This window comes from Amphiura filiformis, chromosome 11, assembly GCF_039555335.1.
Source record: "Amphiura filiformis chromosome 11, Afil_fr2py, whole genome shotgun sequence".
NCBI classification, from domain to species: Eukaryota; Metazoa; Echinodermata; class Ophiuroidea; order Amphilepidida; family Amphiuridae; genus Amphiura; species Amphiura filiformis.
In genome coordinates, this window is record NC_092638.1 from 20,211,907 (window position 1) to 20,230,489 (window position 18,583).

Genomic DNA, 18,583 nt, shown 5'->3' on the forward strand with positions numbered 1-18,583 from the left:
TATACATATTTTAATAGAAAGGACTTGATGAATCCATCTAGGAGGTCACATTTGGGTAAAAATGCTAATTTCTTGAGAAAATCCAAAAAAAATTATTAAAAACTAGAAGTATCTAGGATCAACTTCACAAAAAGATATTTGAGCAAAATTTAGCATTTCTTGATGACTTTTGGTGGAAATTTCGAAAAGTTGGTCAACATTTTTTATTGACCTTGAAAAGAAACTGGATGTCTTGAAGGTTTCACTGAGGAATTAATCATATCAATCAATTATAACTGTAATTAATCAAATGAAAAAAGTGTACTTACAAAATATTTTTGCAGATCAAGCTGGGTTTTAAGTCTTGGTACTGATGTGCTATAGGAATTTGGTCCTCGAAAGTCTGATTTGTAAAACATTCCTCGAATCTTTGGTTATTCTTTTGTGACAGATTTTCTTGAATGATCTTGAAATCCCAATTTGAAGACTTACTTCGCATATTCCGTAAACGTGGAAAGGCTAACATAGGGACATATATTGACCGAATTCTCATCAAGTTTGTCGCCTAGTAGGCCTATATATTATAGGACCTATATTCATGATAAGGCCTTGGTCTGGTTCATATGAAGTTCTATAGGCTTAGCCCTGGTCCCATGGACGTGTGTTGGTCTGGAAAACCTTTAACAAAAAAAAAAAAAAAATGGTAAATGTAATATAAAATTTTAACCAATATCAGGGATTTGGACACAAATATAATTTGTTTAATGAGAACAAATCTAAGATTACAGTGGTATCTCTGAAGACACAGGCTATTTTATGAAGAGATTCATTTTAGTTTTGGAAATGGACAATGTAATTCTTTTTGTATCTATGATTTGTATTAATCAAAACAACGAAGTATAATGGTCATTGCAGCCTCTATACTGTTTAAGGTTTTAATCAGGGCTGCAGTTGGACTATTCATTGAATATTAAAAGAAAGAGTATTTTGTAAGTTTTAACTCCCGGAATTGGTCTTGGTATTAAATGGGTTATTAAGTCATATCAGTCAACATATTCAAAATGTACTTACAACATACATGTAAATTGGCCATTGTTTTCTTGGTACTGCATGCGTCGAAACAGAATTTCATCCTCAAATCTCATTCCAGTATGTTATTGTCAATGTTTGTAGCATGTTTGGTCGATCGTTGACAACTCGATGACCTGCCCCGTTGTAATATTCCATAGTCTTGGTGTGGCCTTCTTCTGTCCGATGAGGTAGAAGATCGTATATAGCATCGTGCGATACCAAAGCTGTCGACTGTGCCATGTCCCCTGGGAGCTGAGCCGATATGTCTGTGGTTGTTATACGTGAGATGTTGCCTATACTCCTTCTGCCGCTTCAAGGCTAAAAATCTTGCCAGGTGATGGGGTCTCGTTGTGGCGCGGCGGTGGTGAATGGAAGGGAGGGGGTAGTGGAGTAATTTCCACTACCCTGTTCCTGTTCTTGACATTTCAGAGCTACTATTATCTTTGAGAGGGATAGAAATAAAATATCCGTTTATTTTATTGATAATTCAGGCTGACATTTTTGCCTACATTTTCATATGAAGTAGGATTTTTTTTTATGTTTCTGTGTTTTTTATTTTTGTTATAGGCGCACTAATACGCGCAAATATAACTTTCACTAAACTATATTGCATTACATATTTCACTAAGCATGTTAAGTATTATAGGTTTAATTTCACATATTGTATACTAAATATTGCACTAAACGTGCTAAATGTTACAGATTGCACTTAATATGCAGGTTCAATTTATTGCATTAAATATTGCACTATAAACTTGCTAAATATACAGGTTGTACTAAATATTAAAGATTTACTTTCAAATATTGGAAACTAAACATTGCACGAAACGTCCTATATAAAATGCTACAGATTGCACATAATAATTTATACAGGTTCAATTCCGAGGTTCAATTTCAGACATTGCATTAAATATTGCACTACATATTTATAAATTGCACTAAATAATTACTATAGGTTAATTTTCAGACATTGCACTAAATTATACAGATGTGATGCTGCAGATGTGGGTACTTCTTCGTATAGGCCTATGGGTATCGATTCCCAGATTACTGATACCTAAAATGCGATGAAAGTCGGATTATGATATGAATAATACGTATTAAGTACCTGTGCATAATATAATGCAGGACATGGTTTTACATAGATATGATCAAGAAGAGTGCCGCCAGCCGTGGTAGGATCTGTGATAACTTGATGGTATTGGCTTAAGGACTGGAACTCATTTGCTCTACCTCCCATTAAATTGTGATTGAAGTCGCCAACAAAGACTGTATAATCTGTATCAAGTAAATCAGTTTGTGCAGTGATGTTATTCATTTCTGTACAAAATGTCCCTGTACTAGTTCCAACGGGTTTGTATATGACGGTAATTAGCATGTTTGTGTTTCCATGTGTCCTAATTGCAAGTGCATCACATACATCGCTTGGAATGGGCACTACTGTGTAGTTGACACCATTTTGAATGTAAATTGCCACACCTCTGCCTCGAGTAGAATGTATTGCTTCTAAAGAGTAGCCTTCTATTGCAAGAGAGTCTAGGCTACTATTGTCTGTCAACCATGTTTCTGATAAACAAATAACATGTGCTTTCCTAATTTCTGTATTGCTCTTCATGTCTTCGATGTGTCGACGTAAGCTCTGTATATTATGATGAGCAATTATGAAATACTTATTCTGATCGATGGGTAGCATAGGATTGGCATTGGATAGATCACAAGTAGGCATCTCTGCAACATATCGTGCTACATCTGGATTGCAATAGATCCGGGAAAAATCACAGTTGGTTAAATGCATTCCCTCTAAAGTTGTCACTCGACTAAGTGCAACGTATGCCATTGATTCTTTGAAACATTTCATAGAAATCACAGCTTGTTCAGTTGTCAGTCCCTGGACTTTGTGAACAGTAACAGCCCAAGCAAGTTTCAATGGAATCTGTTCTCTTGTGGTACTGAAGTTTCTTCCTTTCAATTGAAATGTTTCCTTACGTGGCATTATAGCGACACACGATACATACTCAGGTGGTATAACTTGTGATGATCGAGCCTTCCTTCCAATTTTGCCCGGTGGGTTCAGTCTTCACTGGCAATGTGTACGCATGATGGTTCCAATTAGGGGTACTTTTCAAGAAATGTCCGCGGAATTTTCGAGGACAAAATTATTCGCGATTGTCCAAATTAGGGGTGTTTTGGAGCAAAATTGTCCTTGAAATGAAAAATAGGGTGTATTTCTAGGACTTTCGTCCGCGTTTTACTGCTACAGTTTTTGTTATTGTCCTCATTTCCCCGTGAAATAGGGGGGAAATTCAAAAGCGTCCTTGAAATGGTAAAAATAGGAGTATTTATTTCGGAAAAATGTCCTTGATTCCTCATGATAAGGGGGTGAAATGAAAATGCGTCCTCAAAATGATAAAAATAGGGGAGGTATTTGGGGGAAAATTTTCCTTGATTTCGCGCAAAATAGGGGGTAAAATTGCTGCAAATGTCCTCGATTCCCCGTGAAATAGGGGTCATTTTCAAATCCTGGAACGGTCATACGTCCTACCTTTAAATACAAACTGAACCCACCGGGCAATTTTGTCACTGTCAAACCTGACATAGACAGCCTGTGGCATGTTCTTGGAGTTACCGAATTCAATTCCTTTAATGGTACCAGATACTCCATTACAAAGACCATCGGGAACATCAATGTTAGCTATTAGCATAGTTCTAGCACCTACTGCTAACTTCAGATAAGGTACAAGTGATGTGTCGTCTTTTCGACGTGATGTGTCATGTGGTGTTTCGTGGACTTTGATCACTCTGCCACCCTTTTGGTCAACGTCTTCTGCTTTGATAGTAAATGTTTCCGTGTTTAGTGAAGCTAACTTTGTTTCATTGTGACTGTCAACATCCACGTTGAGGTAAAACAAGTGTAACGCGTCAGAAGGTGCTTGACGAATGTGCTCATGAACTATGCGGGAACGTAAGAGTTCCTTGTCTGCTTCTTCTAGTGGTTCGTTTTTTTTCCGCACGCGAAGTCGGTTCAACATTTGGGCAAATATTGCATCATCCCGCTGTCGCATTATTTCAGTTAGTTCAACTTTCTCAAACAGTGAATTCCATAAGTCTTTCAAGGGTTCTTCGTGTGGGAAACACAAAGGTGTGGGTGGACTTATCGGTGGTAATTGAAAGAAATCTCCTACTGCCAGGATAGAGACATTGCCAAAGTAGGAAGTGTATGATGTTCCTTTGATTTGTTGTAATCGTCCGTGAATGTACGATAGCTGAGTAGCACTAACCATAGATATTTCATCTATAATTACAAGCTGTACGTGTTGATACTTTGTGCGGAGCGTGCTGAGACTTTGTTCTCCAAGAGGTTTGTAATCTTTGGCCATTCTAATACCTGTTTTTAAGGCTGTGCAGATGGTTTGACCAGAAATGTTATATGCAGCTGTTCCAAGATGTGACATTAATAGCACAGTTACATCATCAGCGGACTCGGTCATTGTTGCAAATTTCTTTTGAGCATAGTAACTGATGCATCTGATCACATGCGATTTTCCAGTTCCTGCACCTCCAGTGAGGAAGATATGAAATGGGTCTATTCTGTGATTTCTTGCTTTTTCATCGCACCATTTAGCAACATGATTAAATAACTGTCGTTGTTTATCATTAAGCTGACGCATCATAGTCTCTGCCTGTTCTTCAGTTATATCTGGATTACGGGTTTCAATAGCACACCTTGGTAAACCTGCATCACGTTGGCCAGGTCTATTTCCTGGTTGAAGTTCAGGAACTTCAATTTCAGCTAAGTCATCATCTGAGTCTTCGATTCTAACATCTTTTAATCTATCATCAATACGTTGCTGCGCAGATTGTGGAGCAATTCCTGCCCAAGCATCTTCCATATTTTCTACTTCTTGAAGTACTTCCCACGCTTCATCTAGTTCATCTGTTTTCGGTTCGAATTCTGACATGTTTTGTTCAACCACGTCTTTAACTCGTAGTCTGTCTTTGTTGATAGTTGTGTATCCAGTCATATGATAACTTTCGTAGGTGGGAAAACTATCTGGCTTGATATTTGGACTCCTATGAGGAAGGTATAAACGTAGCATATTCATATGATACCTCTCACTGTCTTTCTTTTTTGATACCCTTGGGTAACGAATGACAGCTGGCTTTCCTTTACGTTCTTTCATCTTGATGCCATGGGTGTTCAACTGTATTAGTTTATCTCGACGATCAGACGCTTCGTCATCATCGGTTTCATCATCTACGTTATCATCTGGGTCTCTATTGATATTGTCCGATTTGGCCGACACTTGATAGTGAGTTGAGTAAAACGTGGCCATGCACATGTTGTTGTACTTTGGCGTACTTGGTCTATCAAGATATTTTTCAATTTGAGTAGTCTGCCATACTTGCTCAGAATTACCTGCATTTGCTTGTAGTTGTGTCAGAGGTAGAGATATCCGTTGTCCGTCTAACGCAGTTTGCAGAAACATTACTTTTCGTGTGCTATTTCGCAAAGGCATACTACAGATAAGGTAGACTGCTCCCATGACACTAACTTCTCTGTTTTGGAGGTAGATACTTCCAAGCTTTCGTAATTGCTGTATGGCATCATTGTTTCCTTGTGCTGCTTCTTTCTGAGCATTTCTGAGCAAGTCACCCATTTCTCTTTCTGATTTAGTAATGTAGGATACAATATACATAACGCATGCATATGGATCGAGTACATATTGAATATCCATGTTGCCATTCCAGCAGCGAATCAGGTCTGGGTTGTAATTGTTGATCCATTGGTCTTCAAGACGCCTTTTTAGGTACATGGTTTGCCGCTTTGAAAGCGTCTCTAGTGCCTGTTCAAATTCGTCTTGTCCAATTCCAGCTAAACAAAGAACGTCATAAAAATCTGCAAAGTCATGATCAGGATTCTGCAAAAGTTCCCAAATGTTGTTCAGCATATTTTTTGCTTTCGTTTCACGATCTAGGGTTTTCTGATGTTCTTCATCATTTTCATCTCTTTCTGCTGTTGGCATGGTTGGAGTGCAAATGAATGTTCTGTCTGATGGTGGTTTTGGAAAATTAAACCGGCATGTTTTCCCTGTTTTTCTGCACGATCTTGTGTGAGTTTTACTGTGAACTTGCACACTCGTAACAATTTCATGTAATTCAGGATCAGTTTCTGGTGGAATTTCGCATGATATGTATCTATCAACGAATTCTATGACCTCATTATCTGGATCTTCACCCATTTGGGGGGCATTTTCAACCCACGCAATCATGTGAATATGCGGCCAGCCACGTTGCTGGAATTCTGTCCTGTAGAAGTAGTCCTTCACTTTGCCAATAGGATTAGCTGGTGACATAATCACGTCATTGATAAATGTGTGTAATCTTTCCTGAAACAGTTTGGCAGCTGCAACTGGATTGGACATGATGATATCGCAATGTTCATCCCATGACATATTCTTATGTTCCTCTGGTGTCATTGGTGGTTTTCCTAACATCTTAAGGATAGAATTATGTATTTCGATCCATCGTCTATCAGCAGCACTAAATGTCACAAAGAAAGTAGGAATTCCTAGTTGACGAATCATTGCAAAGATATCTTTCTTCGATTTTTCCCAGTATGCAGGGGTTCCTCTAAGTTGAGCCAGGAATCGGTAACCTTCGTCTCTTTTAATAAGTTGCTTCACCTGTTCGTGGTCTCGTAACATAGATGCTGTGATTTTTTTTCCATCTGAAGTTTTTGTGCAACCTATTCTAGTAGCAATAGATACATTTGAATGAATTTGATGTACTTCTGTGCAGTAGAGAGCAAAGAATATATATTCCGGGTTCCTGGCAAATCTATTATCAGCTGAAAAGAGCCTGGCATTGAAATATCTAGAAGGCGAAAGCTTTTGTTCTCGGCTCTCGTTATACGTATTAGAACCATCTGGAAATTCTACTGGGAAGCACTTCGGTTCCATTTCTAAAACGTGTTCTGGCTTATTGCCTTGTCCTGGAGCCACTGACAAAATAGTGCTATCACTCTTGTCTGCTGCGTACTGTGCAAAATCTACAGCATGTAAGAATGAATACAGCGGTGCTGACGTGTTTGTAACATCATGTTCATTTTCATTGACTTCATTACTTGGGATGTTATCTCGATCAACAACATTGTCATCTCTGGTCTGATCTTCATTATCAGAATGATCGTCTTCATTGCTATCATGGGAGTGTCGCAAACTTGTATCATCTCCACACTCATCAGTGACATTATCTACATTCATACTATTGTCATCAGCATGATTGACCGATTCATCATTGAGATCGTTGTCAAAGTCATGAACATTAGCAACATCATCATTATCTTGGATATGATTGACATTGGGGGAGGTATCACTGTCACCTTGTGTACATTCATCTCCTGAATCTGGTATGTCATCTTCATTATCATCGGAGTGGTCACTGTGAATTAACTGGTCATCTAACATGTTGTCAAAAGCTTCAAAGTTAATGTCAATATCTTCGTATTCAGGGTTGTTTTCTTTCAACCAAACAAGTGCTGATCTTATTTTACTTGGATTGACATCTTGGCACATGTGATGTCCTTTATATTCCAGTTTTCTTTTCAGTTTTACTCTGATCAGACTATGGTCCGTTGGCAGTCTTGGTAAACTTTGGGCAACTGAGTTAACATCAGCTTTTACACACACTATCTGGCCATGAACTCCTTTTTGAGCACCCTTAATTAGAGATATCATCTTCATAAAGGGTATTGCTGGAGCTATTAGGTGCCTTTCTAGCATATTCAAATGCGAAAGTTCGGGAGGCTGATCCTGTATTTCCAACCCGTTAACTGTTGCTATTGTTGGCATACGTTTAGCTTTCATACTTCCATGACAGGTATTACATATCCATGTTTTGCTGTCATCCCTATCTTCCACTACATTTATATCTTCAATGGACATGCCAGGAGGGAGACTTTTGAGTAGAATCCGTTGATTGTAGTTTTCTTTTCTGAGTATTTTAACCTGGTGTCTGAAGTTAATTCTTTGACATATTTGACATACAAATACCAGCTGCATACCTTCTTTGCAAAATAATTTGAATCGTGATATTACCGTGTCAATATCAGAAGGCTTTCTTGATCTACGTAATTGGTTTTCCTGGATTTTTAATACCTTCTTTTGAGGGTCGTTATAAGCATCTTTAGATCTTTCGCGGGCTTGAGTACGTTTACGTCGTCCTTTCTCTGGATTTTGGTATGCTTCATGTGAATGTACACGTGCTTGTTGTTTCTTTCTTTCAGCTATATCTGGATTCTGATATGCTTTACGTGTTTGATGTTTCTTTCTTTCAGCTATATCTGGATTCTGATATGCTTCACATGCTTGTTGTTTCTTTCTTTCACGTCTTTCTATCGACGCATAATCTTCTCTTGCACGTTTTCGCTTTTTGGCAAGAAGGTCACTTTTCTTTTCTTCGGAAAGCCCTTGGTACCAAGTTTGCCATCTCGAGAGTCTGGGACTTGGGTCACGTATTTCATTTAGAGAGCTTGTGTTTTCCGTATCCTCTTGATCTGATGAGTCATTTGTCCGTGTTGGAAAGAAGGAACACCCTGGGTCACTTTTTCTGTATGTGTATCTTCATTAGTAGCAATGGGTATAATGTAAAACATTCTTTCAGCCAAGTGCAATTTGTTAGCCAAACCACTCAAGTATGCATGCAAATATTGGAGGTCTTTAAAACACAATGCAATGGCAGTGCCGTCTGCAATAGGGAAACCAGACTGATCTCGTGAATGAGAATCAAAAAATATAAAACCGCCTGTCTCTGAATTCTTGTAAATGGCCATCATGTAACAATCAACATTGAAAATTACCTTATTTGTAATACTAAATGATGTTTCCAATTCAATAGTAAGCGGGTCGCGTTCAATGTTTGGGTTGTCATCAAGCCTCCGTACCTTACAGTATCGTACCGAACTGTGTAAGTGCTATTACCAAGAGCAAAATTAGTTGGCAATTGATCATTGGTCAAAATTCCGTCATTAGCAAGCTCAAAACATGCTTCTAGTTTGGTAGCGGTAGTCTTATATAAGGCATCTCCATGTATCAACATTTCGTCTATATGAGATGAATTCAATATGCTCTCAACATGCTCGATACTACAGAGCATTGCTAAACTGTTACACGAGCATTGTTTTGCTCTTGATAGTGGGGAAAAACGCTCATCACCTTGATGGAAGTTTCCAAAGACCTTATTTGTTAACCCTGCTTCATGCCTTTCTAAAGTTGTACCAAGTTTTTTCTTTGCCTGCTGTTCCGACATCGCACGGGACCTTCTCGATTTGCGTGGCATATTTGTTAGTTAGGCCTAGCCTATTCAATTTATTCAAATACAATAGTTTTGTCCTTAAGTATAATTGTAATCGCTATACAAATGAATTTCTTGTAGTAGTGAAATAAGCTGTGATATAGTATACAGCGTTATTAGATATTTAATGGTATTTTCCAGGTAACCAAAATTCGTATATAGTAGGCCTAGGCCTACCGGGCAGTAGGGTGAATATAATATCAAGCACTGATTATAAGTGATATTGAGTATAGTGTTCTTTATTCAAGTTCATATGTTCGTTCGTGATCTTTTTTATGGACGAGGAATTTTCACAATATGAATTATAACAAAGTTTACTCAATAACTTACTGCAGTAAATCAAATGTATATCAGTTCTTATAATATATAAAAGTATATAAGTATGTATACAGTATAAGTATATATCAAGTTCTTGCACTCAAGTTGGTTATCGTCCTGGCTACGTTATGTGGCCCCACAGCCTGGGGTAGGCACCCGAAGCTAGGCAACTTCTAGGTCTCAAACGGAAAGAAAGAAGGCAGAGAAAAGAGATGAGAAGAATAAAAGAATGAAGTAGATGAGTAAATGAATGATTGAATGAATGATCGGGTAAATGAATGAATGATAGAATGAATGAAGGAAACAAGCAAGAAATTAAGAAATAAGAAAACAAGCAAGTAATTTTCTTATTTCACGTTCTCATATACGAGGTTTTTATACGAGCAATCACAAACGTGTCTTGTTCAGAGCAACGCCACAGACACACTGGGAAAATAATTTTCCCATGGCTTTCAAAGCAAGTGCGTGCACCAACCTGTTTTCACTCACCCAAACCACGCCCACATCACTGTACCCACATAGACATTGTATTGTGTACCACGCACCTATGCACGCACACAGCCCCTTTGTGTTTCGCCGAATGTACCGTAAATGCGTGATGTCGGCTGTAAAATAACACTAAACACTGCATTGTCCACTACACACACACCCCACACATATAAATACCTCCCATTCCCGCACACATCAGATGTCGTGAAATTGGTAAAAGATTTATCTAATTGAGCAAAAGAAAAACTGAGAAGAATCATAGCCGTACTGCTAGAAATGATGAAGTAAATAATACACGTAAATAAGTAAATGATAACTAAACAAAGAAATAATTAAATGAATATAAAAAGGTCAGGTATAAAATAAAACTGAATTGTGTGATAGTAGGCTTTCAACGACGGAAGTTCATAACAACAAAAAAATAAGGTTCTTCATATCTCTGTTTATACTTTCCTGGTCAAGAAAGTTCATAATTTCACTTTTTCAAAATCCCCCCCCGCAAACAATCATGGCTACACCACTGAAGAGGTTGCATGTTTTCTGTAATAATTTGACTTTCCTGATGATACAAATAATAGTTCTTCCGCTTGTTTTTGAGATTTTTTTATTTAGCCCAGCCTATGATATCATCATCATCATCATCATCATCATCATCATCATCATCATCATCATCATCATCATCATCATACATGTGCTATAGAAGTATAAACAAAAATGTTAGCATTACGACATAAACCAGAATCAAGACATACAATAATTAGACACTTTCTCTCAGTTTCTTTCAATTTCTTCACCAGGGACCCCCCTCCCTCCACACACACTCACACACCCCTTGGATGAACCATACATCTTTAAATCTATGAGCGAACACTTTATATTTATTTTTTTAAAAATTGCGTCTTGTCATCCTGTTTTTAATTATTGCATCAAATTTAAATTAGTTTAGGGACCGTTCACAAACACTTGTAAGGGGGGGCCTGATGCAAAAAGGGGCCCTGAAAATTGTTGACCCTCCTAGGGGGGGCTGAAAAAAATGGCCACCCCTTCCTCAACAGCCCGAAAAAAGGATTTTAGGCGCTAGCGCCCTAAAAGCAATGTAGAGTGCCATTTTTTCACAATTTTTTATACTTTTTCAACTTTTTCCGCCCTTTTTTCTTTACTAATGCTTTTTGCCGCCCTTCTTCTTCCGCCGCCCTTCTTTTTGCCGCCCTTCTCCTTCTGCCGCCCTTCGTTTTTGCCGCCCCTACTTTGACCCGGGGGCTGACTAACGTAATTGCGTGTGGGTTTGATTACTCATGTCTTGACACTGTCAGCTCTCTCTCTCTTTTAAGTTTGCCGCGTGTGTTGCTAATCTTCGAGTATCGAGTTTCGAGTTCGAGTATCGAGTTTCGAGTTCGAGTATCGAGTTTCGAGTTCGAGTATCGAGTTTCGAGTTGCAATTTTCGAGTATCGAGTTGCAATTTTCGAGTATCGAGTTGAAATTTTCGAGTATCGAGTTGAAATTTTCGAGTATCGAGTTGAAATTTTCGAGTATCGAGTTGCAATTTTCGAGTATCGAGTTGCAATTTTCGAGTATCGAGTTGAAATTTTCGAGTATCGAGTTGAAATTTTCGAGTATCGAGTTGAAATTTTCGAGTATCGAGTTGAAATTTTCGAGTACCGAGTTGCAATTTTCGAGTATCGAGTTGAAATTTTCGAGTATCGAGTTGAAATTTTCGAGTATCGAGTTGAAATTTTCGAGTATCGAGTTGAAATTTTCGAGTATCGAGTTGCAATTTTCGAGTATCGAGTTGAAATTTTCGAGTATCGAGTTGAAATTTTCGAGTATCGAGTTGAAATTTTCGAGTATCGAGTTGCAATTTTCGAGTATCGAGTTGCAATTTTCGAGTATCGAGTTGAAATTTTCGAGTATCGAGTTGAAATTTTCGAGTATCGAGTTGAAATTTTCGAGTATCGAGTTGAAATTTTCGAGTATCGAGTTGAAATTTTCGAGTATCGAGTTGAAATTTTCGAGTATCGAGTTGCAATTTTCGAGTATCGAGTTGAAATTTTCGAGTATCGAGTTGAAATTTTCGAGTATCGAGTTGAAATTTTCGAGTATCGAGTTGAAATTTTCGAGTATCGAGTTGCAATTTTCGAGTATCGAGTTGCAATTTTCGAGTATCGAGTTGAAATTTTCGAGTATCGAGTTGAAATTTTCGAGTATCGAGTTGAAATTTTCGAGTATCGAGTTGCAATTGTCGAGTATCGAGTTGAAATCTTCGAGTATCGAGTTGCAATTTTCGAGTATCGAGTTGAAATCTTCGAGTATCGAGTTCAATTTTCGAGTATCGAGTTGGAATTTTAATTTTCAATCTGCTTTTGAAGTAGGCTATAGGATGTCCCTCTCCGACATGAAGAGAAAGCACAAATGTTTAACCCTTCTCTATCCAATTTGTTATTACGTTTCCACGGAATTCGTAAAAGCCCCGGTAAAAGCACACTAGTTGTTCATAAAAAGGGTAGGCCTACTAGTGGATAGGTATTAACCTCGGGGGTATTACCCTCCCGAGTAGGCCTACATTGATACCAGAATGACTAAAATTAGACTAGGGTTAACTTATATATATACCGGGATATATACACGTTACCATTATATTAAGGGCTCGTGGATAACGAGAAAAAGGAAAATCTGCATCAGAAAATTCAAACTAGAAAATCGTTCATTTTAGCATACTTCAAGTTTCAAACTCGAAAACCTGCAAAATGAGCCTACTTCGAGTTTTATACTCGAAAATCTGTAAAATGTTTAATTTTAGAGTTTCATTTATACCTATTATAATGAAAAGCAAACTACTTCACATCATATTAGATTAACCCTACTCTAACGCAGGGGGTGCATGGTTTTAAATGTTCGAGTTTCATATATAGTAAATATGGACGAGACTCGAATATTAATCATTTTGCAGGTTTTCGAATTTTTAACTCGAAGAACGCTCATTTTGCAGGTTTTCGAGTTTGTAACTCGAAATGCGCTCAAATCAGTGGCGTAACCAGTGGGGTGGCCGGGGGCAAGCTGCCCCCCCCCCCCTCGGACACAAAAAAACTGGGAAGAAGAGCAAAAAATTGGGAAGGGGAAAAGGGGGGAAAGAGAGAAAAGAGGGAAGAAAAAAGGGAAGGAGAAGAGAAAAGGGGGAAAAAGAGGGAAGAAGAAGAGAAAGGGAAAGAAGAAAAAAAAAAGAGGGAAAAAAAGGGAAAGGGAGAAGAGAAAAAGGGAAGGGAGAAGGGAATGAAAGAGGGAATTTGAAATTTGTACTCTGAAACACTGATTTTTAGCTTCTAATATGCCAAAACCAGGAGCTTCAGGGGCTCTGCCCCTTGACCCCCGCCGGGTCTTTGCCACTGGACCCCACCAGGGCCCCTAAGGCGGGCCCCTGGACCCCACCCGTTTAACGCTTCGCGGCAAGCCGCTCGCGACTTTTGGTCATGAATTGGGAAATTTTTCAATCTTGCCCCCCCGGAAGGTCAGGTCTGGTTACGCCCCTGGCTCAAATGAACGAAGTTCGAGTTAAACTTTCCTGTTACAAATGATACATTTTTCGCACATGCGCATGCACAAAAGAAATGTGTGCTAAAGCTTAAATAAAAGCGTTTTGGGTTACGGTAAACTTATCTGTTGGGGTGTTGGATCCCGGGCTGGATACCACGATACCACCCCTTCGTTGGACTATATGGTTAATCTAATGATCTGAAATAAATTTAGTTTACCTTACATTATGAGGTATGAATGAAACTCGAACATTTAAAATTTTGCAGATTCTCGAATTTAAAACTCGAAGTAGGCTCATGTTAAAGGTTTTCGAGTTTGAAACTCGACGTATGCCAAAATGAACGATTTTCGAGCTATATAAAAAGTAGAGGGTGCTAAAACTAAATAAAAGCGTTTTAGGGTTACGTTAAAGTCATCCGTAAGGGGAGTTGGATACCACGGTACCATGCACCCCTGCGTTAGAGTAGGGTTAATCTAATATGATGTGAAGTAGTTTGCTTTTCATTATAATAGGTATAAATGAAACTCTAAAATTAAACATTTTACAGATTTTCGAGTATAAAACTCGAAGTAGGCTCATTTTGCAGGTTTTCGAGTTTGAAACTTGAAGTATGCTAAAATGAACGATTTTCTAGTTTGAATTTTCTGATGCAGATTTTCCTTTTTTTTTTTTTTCCACGAGCCCTTAATATAATGGTAACGTGTATATATCCCGGTATATATATAAGTTAACCCTAGTCTAATTTTAGTCATTCTGGTATCAATGTAGGCCTACTCGGGAGGGTAATACCCCGAGGTTAATACCTATCCACTAGTAGGCCTACCCTTTTTATGAACAACTAGTGTGCTTTTACCGGGGCTTTTACGAATTCCGTGGAGAACGTAATAACAAATTGGATAGAGAAGGGTTAAACATTTGTGCTTTCTCTTCATGTCGGAGAGGGGACATCCTATAGCCTACTTCAAAAGCAGATTGAAAATTAAAATTGCAACTCGATACTCGAAAATTGAACTCGATACTCGAATATTTCAACTCGATACTCGAAAATTGCAACTCGATACTCGAAGATTTCAACTCGATACTCGACAATTGCAACTCGATACTCGAAAATTTCAACTCGATACTCGAAAATTTCAACTCGATACTCGAAAATTTCAACTCGATACTCGAAAATTGCAACTCGATACTCGAAAATTGCAACTCGATACTCGAAAATTTCAACTCGATACTCGAAAATTTCAACTCGATACTCGAAAATTGCAACTCGATACTCGAAAATTTCAACTCGATACTCGAAAATTTCAACTCGATACTCGAAAATTTCAACTCGATACTCGAAAATTTCAACTCGATACTCGAAAATTTCAACTCGATACTCGAAAATTGCAACTCGATACTCGAAAATTGCAACTCGATACTCGAAAATTTCAACTCGATACTCGAAAATTTCAACTCGATACTCGAAAATTTCAACTCGATACTCGAAAATTGCAACTCGATACTCGAAAATTTCAACTCGATACTCGAAAATTTCAACTCGATACTCGAAAATTTCAACTCGATACTCGAAAATTTCAACTCGATACTCGAAAATTGCAACTCGATACTCGAAAATTGCAACTCGAAACTCGATACTCGAACTCGAAACTCGATACTCGAAGATTAGCAACACTCGTTTGCCGCGACGTGTACCATGTCTATATACTACCGGGTATGCTGTTGTCACAGATTTGGAGTCAAATGGCAATAGGGCCATAATTTACTGGTGTCCGATAAAACTACCTTAAAGCCTTAATGTACGATTTCCGTCAAATTTTAATTTTGTTATTCTTTATTCAAAATGTTGATATAATATTAGTAATAACTGACAGGAAGGGTTGATGTCCATTTTAAGTTGAAATAACAAGGTAAAGGGAAAGAAACCCCACTGGTTATTTTGGCCATTTAACATGCAGTTTTATGGGAGGACATATTGTCATAATTTGTTGCCAGAAGATAGAAGAAGAAGAAACCAGTCTTAAAGTTTATGGTGTAGCATGTAGGGGCTTTATCCGTCTTCCATAGGCTGAGATACAGCTATTTTTCCGTAATTTTACACATTTTTTTACAAATTTGACGTTTTGACCTCCTTTTTGACCTTTGACCCCAATATAAAAAAAACCTCATACACACCGCTAAAATGCATTGTTACAGTTTAAATTTAAAAATCTACTATGCTTAGTTATGGAGATAAAAATTCTTGAAGTTATTTAGCTTAAAACCGGAAATGACGTCTAAATGACCTTTGACCATAAAAATAAAAATACCGTGCATACATTGGGTAACACTAATGCATATATGAAGTTAATGTCACTCTAGTTTAGTTACGTTTTGAGATTTTAAAAAATGAACATATTTGATGATTTTTGGTTTTTGACCGGAAGCGACCCCTTAATGACCTTTGACCCCGAAACTGTAGACACCCCAAAGACCCTGGTTGGTAGCAATGCATGTGTGCTAATGACAACACTCTGCTATGTAATTTGTAAAAACAGTGATTTTAAAATATTTTTAGCTTTCAGACCGGAAATGACCCCTTAATGACCTTTGACCCAAATTCTGTGAATAATCTATAGGCACTGGATATAGCCGATGCATATGTGCAAGTGACATCATCGTACTATGTAATTTGTGGCAGAAGAAGCATTTTGATGATATTTGGTTTTATACCGGAAATGACCCCTTAATAACATTTGACCCCAAATTTGTGAACATCCTATAGACACTGGATATAGCCGATGCATATGTGCAAATGACGTCATTGTAGGATGTAACATGTAGGAGAAGAAGCATTTTGAATTTGTTGCCAGAAGAAGAAAGAAAGATCCGATAGCATCACAAGACCTAGCCGGTGTCCCGGCTAGGTAAAGAACTAGTTGTCCGCAGACAACAAACACAAGACGGCATGAAGGTCAGATGGCTGAATGAACTTTGACCCCAAACTTTGACCTTTTGGGTCGAGGTTATTATAGACATCCCCACCATGCACCATCAATGGTGCATCACTGTAGCATGTCATCCGCAATTTTAAACATTTTACCGTGTGTCAGAAATGACCTTAGATGACCTTTGACCCCTACCCTGGGTCACAAATGTCATTAAATGTATTTTCCTTGTGTTCAGAGTGTCACAAGGAACATTTATATTAATTTTCAGCTTCATCCAAGCATGTCGGTCGATTAAAATTTTTGACCTTTGACCCCTATAACTTGTGTCGCGGATGTGGTTAACTGCACTTGCATTATGCTTAGGATGCCATAAGGAACATTTCTGGTGATTTCCAGCTCCATCGGAACTTGTATATGGATTTTCAACTTTTTGAACTTTGACCTTAAACTTTGACTTTTTGGGTCAAGGCTATTATGGACATCTCACACCGTTAATGGTGCATCACTGCAGCATGTAGGGGCTTTATCCGTCTTCCATAGACTGATATACAGCTACTTTCCCGTGGTTTAAAAAAAAAATTTGTGCAAATTTGACGTTTTGACCCCCTTAATGACCTTTGACCCCAATATAAAAAAAACCTTATATACACCGAGAAAATGCATTGTTACAGTTTAAATTTAAAAAATCTACTATGCTTAGTTATGGAGATAAAAATCTTAAAGTTATTTAGCATAAAACCGGAAATGACGTCTAAATGACCTTTGACCAAAAAAATAAAAATACCGTGCATACCTCGAGTAACACTAATGCATATATAAAGTTTATGTCACTCTGGTCTGGTTACGTTTTGAGATAAAAAAAAACCTGAACATATTTGATGATTTTTGGTTTTTCACCGGAAGCGACCCCTTAATGACCTTTGACCCCGAAACTGTAGGCACCCCAAAGACCCTGGTTAGTAGTAATGCATGTGTGCTAATGGCAGCACTCTGCTATGTAATTTGTAAAAACAGTGATTTTTGAATATTTTAGCTTTCAGACCGGAAATGACCCCTTAATGACCTTTGACCCCTTATCTGTGAACAATCTACAGACACCGACCAAAGTCAAGTCACATGACTAAAGCATATCACCATCACATGTTATTTGTGGAAGTAGATGCATTTTAGAGTAAAAATCACATTTTTGCCATTGTGAGCAGGTCAAAGGTCAAATGGAGTTCAATATCATGTCACATGTGGGGACATGGTCAGTGGTGTTTGTGATCAAGTATGGTCAAAATCGGTCAAAGCATAACAGAGCTAGGGCGAAATGTCATGTGTTGCCAGAAGAAAGAAAGAACCAGTAAGAAACAGAACAAGACGGCAGGTCTGCCGTCTTGTAAAGAAAGAAAGAAAGAAAGAAAGAAAGAAAGATCGGATAGCAAAACAGTACCTAGCTCGGGGGGTTGAAAACCCCCCAGCTAGGTAAAAAAAGAAAGATCGGATAGCAAAACAGTACCTAGCTCGGGGGGTTGAAAACCCCCCAGCTAGGTAAATACCCGGGATCGATACACGTGAATTTGCTATGCACGAGTTTGATATGAGAAGAAAATCTTTGGATACCGGTGTAGAAAATGATGAATATCTCCCGTAAATAATTTTGTATAAAGAAACCAGATTCCTTGCACATGAATATATATTTTGAACAGATATGATAGTCGTTAGCGTGCGTCTTGAGACAGTAGCTTGCGTCTTGAGTCAAAAACTGACAATAATTCTGCAATAATTCTGATTTATATGTGCCGAATTATATAGCGCATTGTATCGGCCAATCGTGAAGGTAGTCTAAAGAATATGACCTATGGCTATCATGCTCGACTGACACACAGCGAGGTCAGTCACCGAGCTAATCGGGGCTATTGTCAGTAGCCTTAG

The 18,583-nt window shown here is 38.2% G+C and overlaps 1 protein-coding gene across 1 annotated transcript; it reads right to left on the bottom strand.

The window, feature by feature from the left end:
* Positions 1-618: 618 nt before the first annotated feature.
* On the bottom strand, positions 619-9,357 carry LOC140163537 (uncharacterized). The gene is made up of 4 exons (XM_072186851.1): positions 8,998-9,357; positions 3,616-8,348; positions 2,159-3,125; positions 619-657 (listed from the first exon to the last, which is right to left on the bottom strand). Exons 1-4 carry the CDS (start codon positions 9,355-9,357, stop codon positions 619-621), a joined length of 6,099 nt encoding a protein of 2,032 aa, XP_072042952.1.
* Positions 9,358-18,583: the final 9,226 nt, after the last annotated feature.